At 30.1% G+C, this 5,937-nt stretch overlaps 1 protein-coding gene across 1 annotated transcript; it reads left to right on the top strand.

The window, feature by feature from the left end:
- The first annotated feature begins 374 nt into the window (after positions 1 to 374).
- Positions 375 to 4,726, top strand: LOC107622798 (SGNH hydrolase-type esterase superfamily protein). The gene is made up of 6 exons (XM_016324834.3): positions 375 to 715; positions 1,762 to 1,839; positions 2,473 to 2,613; positions 3,144 to 3,220; positions 3,305 to 3,454; positions 4,174 to 4,726. The coding sequence occupies exons 1-6, from the start codon at positions 605 to 607 to the stop codon at positions 4,385 to 4,387; spliced, it is 771 nt and encodes a 256-aa protein (XP_016180320.1). The 5' UTR covers positions 375 to 604; the 3' UTR covers positions 4,388 to 4,726.
- The last annotated feature ends 1,211 nt before the right edge of the window (positions 4,727 to 5,937 follow it).

Raw genomic sequence — 5,937 nt, 5'->3', positions numbered from 1 at the left:
ACAATTTAAAATTAACACCCAATAAATAATAAGTGAAACTTACATGAAAATAAAAATTCTTCACGTAAATAATAACAACTAGGTGAATAAAAATATATAAAATTATAACAAAAATATTATTTATAAAATATAAAATATACATTCAGAATGAATTATACATATTTATATTTGAGGAGTATTAGGGGTAGTAGATTTTATGATTTATAGTAATTAATTAGTCATCGATAGTATTTTTAATAGTATGAGATTATATCTAATAATAAAAAATTATTTATTTTTCTTTTGATAATAAAGTATTGACCAAATTTTAATAAAAGTGATGATTTTTTAAACTTTTTCTTTATATAAATATATGAAATATGATTTTGATTTGCACCATGTTGAATTACAAAGACGGATTAATGCATACTAACAAAAAAACAATACAGTAAGGAACTACCACTAGTGTGAATGAATGCCTAGCAGGTCTTCTTGGGAGTTGACCCCCGAGTTAGTTTCACTTCTTAACAACCTACTCTCTCTCTGGATGTCTCTTTTTCAATCTGTCACAATCACCGTCACAAACTCTTATTGTTATTGTTGAGAGAGAGAGAGAGCGAGAGTCATGGTTGGACCTTCAAGGCCTCAATTTGTTCTCTTTGGATCCTCCATTGTTCAGCTTAGTTACAGCCATGGCGGTTGGGGTACCATTCTCTCCGACATCTACTCTCGCAAGGTCCTACTACCCTCTCTCTCTCTCTCTCTCTCTCTCTCTCTCTCGATTCTTTGATCAATTTGTTTTGATGTCTCCCTCTGTTTTGTTGAATGAATCATACACTATAGAACCTTAATGGCTTAATCATAAAGCATCCATTTTTATCAATAATTATGATAGCAGTAAAAACTGAGATGATTTCAGTATTCTAATCCTAACCGTAATAGCAAGATTTGAGCACTTACTATCAGATTAAACTACTCAAATGTTCAGGCAAATACATTGCTTGTGTTTATGTATAAATCTAAATGAAAATATGTTGTTTTTGGAACTATTAGGTATTAGGTTAGAGAGGAACGTTCCCACTATTTGGGGGCAATGCTTAAGGGAAAAGCAAATGTACTAAGATGATGAACTGTCAAAACTTTGGGGGGCCTAAGGCTGTGTTTCGGAGTCTGATGACATTAATAAGCTTTATGTCTTGTATCATTTTGACTTTTTGGAAGTTTTCAACATATGATCAATCTTCCTTCTTTTAGTGGGTTTATTTTTTAAAATTGAAGAAGAAAATTATGACAAAGAGGTTGTTCAATTAATTTAGGTTACAAGTTTCTTTCCTATCACCAGAAATGGTTGACATAGTAGACAAGAAACGAACTTGTATCCCAAAAAGATTAGAGTTTGACTCTTGTTGCCAATGCGAATGCCACTTTGGTAGGTAATCTGTAAGCATTCAAAAAGCCTAGAGACATGCTCTGACTCTAGTAGGATGATCATGCCGAACTTACTTAAACTTTTTCTGATTTAATAAATAAAATAAAATGAGTTTCTTATTATATTTGGCTAAAACTATGTGTCTGTCCTGGTTCAAATTTAAACTTCAACTTTGCTCATGCTCACCCATGATGGACATTAACATTTCTGAGTGTTTAGTGCAAATCTTGTTATTCATGTGGTTCTGCGTCACTATCATGTTTCTGTTTGCTTTTAGTGTCTCTTCATGTAAAGTAATATTATGGAGGCTGCTCTTCTGTTAATTTATGCTGATTCCAGAATGCTAATTGTAGGCAGACATAGTGCTTAGGGGATACTATGGATGGAACTCACGACGTGCCCTTCAAGTCCTCCATAAAGTTTTCCCAAAGGTAGTGTATTTGTGCCTCTAAAAGCAACATTCATATGGCAGATAACTAAGCTATTGAATCCAATATGATGCAATTTGGCGCAGCTTTTATTTTTTCATTGTAGTTGATTGATGTATCTTATGGTTTAACTATTTAAGCTCTTTTGATCGGATACGATTTATTCAGTATTCACTAGTTTTGGTTGTTTATTTATATTGTTGTAGTAGCACTTAGGAAGATATCTTTCTAACTTTGACTGATTAAAAGGGAATATATCAGATTTTTGTTGAGGAAGGATTTAGTCCATAAATCCACATGGGGTTAAAGAAAGAAGAACAAGTACACTGGTAGAAACCTTATTGCTCCAAGCTACATTACAATATAAATTTCTATTTAAAAAATTAATAAAGATATTTCTGTGCCTTAGAAAAGTAAAGGCATTTTGGTTTTGGAACCTGGGTTTTTTTTATCATTATACTAAAAACCTATGGAGTATTAGGATATTATTATTAGGCAGTTTGTCACATATCATGCAGACCAATGTCGGATCCATGGAAAGTATCAAGCAATGCACATGTAGCTATTTATTTATGTGCTTACCTTTCAATATTATTGTACTTACATCATATGATGTTCTTTTTTCCAATTTCCCAGGATGCTGCTGCACAACCTACTCTTGTAATAGTTTATTTTGGAGGTAATGATTCCATGGGTCCTCACTCATCTGGCCTTGGCCCTCATGTGCCTCTTCCTGAATATATTGAGAACATGAGGAAGATTCTGGTTCATCTTCAGGTACTTCTTCTCTGTCTTCTTCTTTAAGCATGAGGTTCTTTCTAGATGGATCTCATTACCTAGTACCGCAAACAGGTATATTTTGATTTTTAAACAACAGAATACTCAAACAATGAAATGTTGTACTGAATTCATTCAACATCTTTACCAAAGTGTACCAAGCACAATGGGTCACCGAATCAAGGAAGTAAATGTTTATCTAGGTGAGATCAAAAGAGATTTAGGTATTAATGGTTTAAATGTAAATATAGTTTACAACGGAAGGCTATAGCATTGTTTACTTCACTTAGCTAACTCAGTGGGACAAGTTTTAGTTGTTATTGTTTACTAGGTGAGATTTGAGAATTGAAAAATTGGATTCTTGAATTGATGTAGATGTAGGAAGACCACCAATTTTTTTAACCTTCTACATAATAGAAAATGAATCTTAAACTTACAATGATCTTTTTACCAATAAAAACATGATCATATTTGCATTTTCTAATCGGAAACTGCTATCTATAATTTAATGCGTGTATTTTGATTGTCAGAGCCTCTCTGAAACGATGCGTATCCTTGTTCTTAGCTGTCCACCTGTCAATGAAGAAAAAGTAAAAGGAAATACTAGGTAAGCTGAAGACATTTTTCTGTTACGTTTTGTTTCTGTAATTCCAATAACAGTAAGCTCTAAATAGATTATTTTCTTAATCAGTGGAATATTTAGCGAGCTGGTAAGAACAAATGAATTGTGCCAAAGCTATTCAGAAGCATGCATAAAGCTATGCAAGGAACTGGATGTGAAAGTCATTGATCTTTTCAATGCACTACAGAAGAGAGACGATTGGATGAATGCTTGTTTTACGTAAGCTGCAGAACCTCTCCTTTATCATTCTTTATTTTTTATGCTCATATAGCATGAAATTCCAAAACTCTGTTATCTTTTGCAATCAAATTTTCCAATGAATGTATCTTTCTCTGAATCTTCTCAAGTATCTTGTGCTTCTTTTTCTGTGCAAGATTGTTTATGGCTAGATCACAGCATATCCATACAAATTAATTCGTAAAGTTTTCGTGATCAATCCCCAATGCTTAGTTAGCAAAAGAAAAGGACTTGGCCGAAATTTGTACGGCTTGATTTATCATCTTGTATACAGAATCTTAAATTAGAGGGACTTATTTGAAAATAATTTGTTTAGTAAGACTTGAATGGAAATGTTTAAAATATAGACACCAAATTGAAAGTTCTGTCACAATATAAATGGCTTAAACTATAAGGACCTAACTGAAAATTGAGTGAGACTATAGGAACTCTAGAGTAATTTAACCTTCAAAATAATTGAATGTGGAAGAGACCTAAGTTGATCAACTTTGCACCTATGGTTCAAAGCATCATTAGCAATCTCCAACTTGATCTATTTGTGGTATGATTGGGACAATTTCACATACTTTTTGGAAATTTTTAAGGCAACACCTCAAAAACAATTTTACAGGGACCAAAACTATAAATCATTAATTTTACAGAGATAAAAAGGTTATTTAATCCTTGTTTAATTTGTTCTCATTTTTAAATAATTTGTGCAGTGATGGTATACATTTGGCATCTGAGGGAAGCAAAATTGTGGTGAAGGAGATACTGAAAGTGCTCAAGGAGGCTGATTGGGAGCCATGCCTTCATTGGAAGTCCATGCCAACTGAATTTGCAGAAGATTCACCATATGATCTTGTTGCTGCTGATGGCAAAACTACACTGAATCCTTCTGAGTGGACTTTCTATAGGGAAGTTCAGTGGGACTAGGTTTTTAGGGTTTATCATTTTATCAAACTTAATTAATCATGGTCTCTGGCCTTTATTATTTTCATTAGGCACATGACAGAGCCCACAGGAAATGGTAGTTTCCTTATTTCTGATTTTTCTTATTTAGAACATTGCCTTGAGTAGTAAGAGTATTTTTGTTATATTTTACAATATGGTCTTTGTGAGTTAACAAATTTGTAATTTCATGACACAAATGAAAATGATGATCGGAGTAGAGTCTATGTCCATCAGATGATGTGATGATATTACTCACTGTTTAATGTATAACAATATAATATAGGAAAATTATCAAGTATGCGAAACACCATATTCCTTGTACTATCCAGTCTCCTTTAACGTTTCGTCTTTTAGCAATGTAGTTAATGACTGATTTAACCATAAAAACCAATCTGAAGTGATCATATTGGTCAGTTGTGCTACAGGTGATGAGTTATCAATATTTTGTGCTATGGCTAGAATCTGTTTTATCGTTATACTTATTTTATGCTTCTTTTCTTTAATTTTATTTTGGTATTCTTGGTTTAATAATACCAAAATAATATGTAATTTAGAGTTTTTTAAAAAAAAATAAAAAATATTTAATAAATTTACCTAATACTTAATTTTCCATTTTTTTATTAAAAATTTACATTGATTTTGCATTATTCATTAAATTTGAAGGGATATAAACGCATCTATCAAACTAAAATTAAAATTTGTTTTATAAATTTATCTTTCGTTTATCTATTTATTTATTTGTTTCTTAATTATTATTCTTCTTCATCATCATTATTCTATAACTACCACCACGATTATTTTTGTTATCGTTGTAGTTGTCACTAATATTATTATTTAATTTTGAACAGTTTTTCTTTAATTTTAATCCTTTTTATATGCATTGTTATTTAGTCACCAAAAATATGCATTGTTATTTAATTTGAGAAAAAACAAATATTATATAAATTATATTGTTTTCTATAACTTACCCTAAGTAATCGTTTTACGATCGATGTATTAGATTTAGATGTGTAGCCAGGGACGGATCCAGAAAGTTTAGTATGGAGGGGCCGCATTTTAGATAAAAAATTTTTTATTTCACAAAAATAATTAACATATAGTTATTAGAGTTAGTTTTTCAAAAAATTTATCAATATATATATATATATATATATATATAAATTTTTTCACAATTTTATTTTTAATATGATAGTTACATAAAAAAATATAACAATATCAATAGTACATTATAAAATTATAAAGTACCAATAATTTATAACGTGTTTAGTTAAAAATGATCACATATCTTATTAATTAAAATTAATTCTTTTAAAATTTTTTAAAAATTTGAAAATAAATGATAAATTATTAATTATTTGAAAGACACAATACTTTTATAGAATATAAGATATAAGATATTTTTATAAAAGTTTTTCTTTCAACAACGTAAATTTAGAAAAAAAAATAAGTATTTTTTATAAGAAAAGAATATCTAAAGTACATGATGTGATTACCAAAATATAACTACGTAAGTTATTATTAATATAATAATA

The sequence above is a fragment of the Arachis ipaensis genome, chromosome B10 (assembly GCF_059453495.1).
Source record: "Arachis ipaensis isolate K30076 ecotype BB chromosome B10, ASM5945349v1, whole genome shotgun sequence".
Lineage (NCBI taxonomy): Eukaryota > Viridiplantae > Streptophyta > Magnoliopsida > Fabales > Fabaceae > Arachis > Arachis ipaensis.
Note: the sequence above shows the minus strand (reverse complement) of the source record. Positions and strands in the feature narration are given on the sequence as shown.

Excerpts from the sequence above, each read along its gene's own strand:
- LOC107622798 (XM_016324834.3), top strand. The coding sequence starts at position 605 with ATGGTTGGACCTTCAAGGCCTCAATTTGTTCTCTTTGGATCCTCCATT. Across the intron at positions 1,840-2,472 it reads TCCATAAAGTTTTCCCAAAG|GATGCTGCTGCACAACCTAC; the intron begins GTAGTGTATTTG and ends CCAATTTCCCAG. Across the intron at positions 3,455-4,173 it reads TGGATGAATGCTTGTTTTAC|TGATGGTATACATTTGGCAT; the intron begins GTAAGCTGCAGA and ends TAATTTGTGCAG.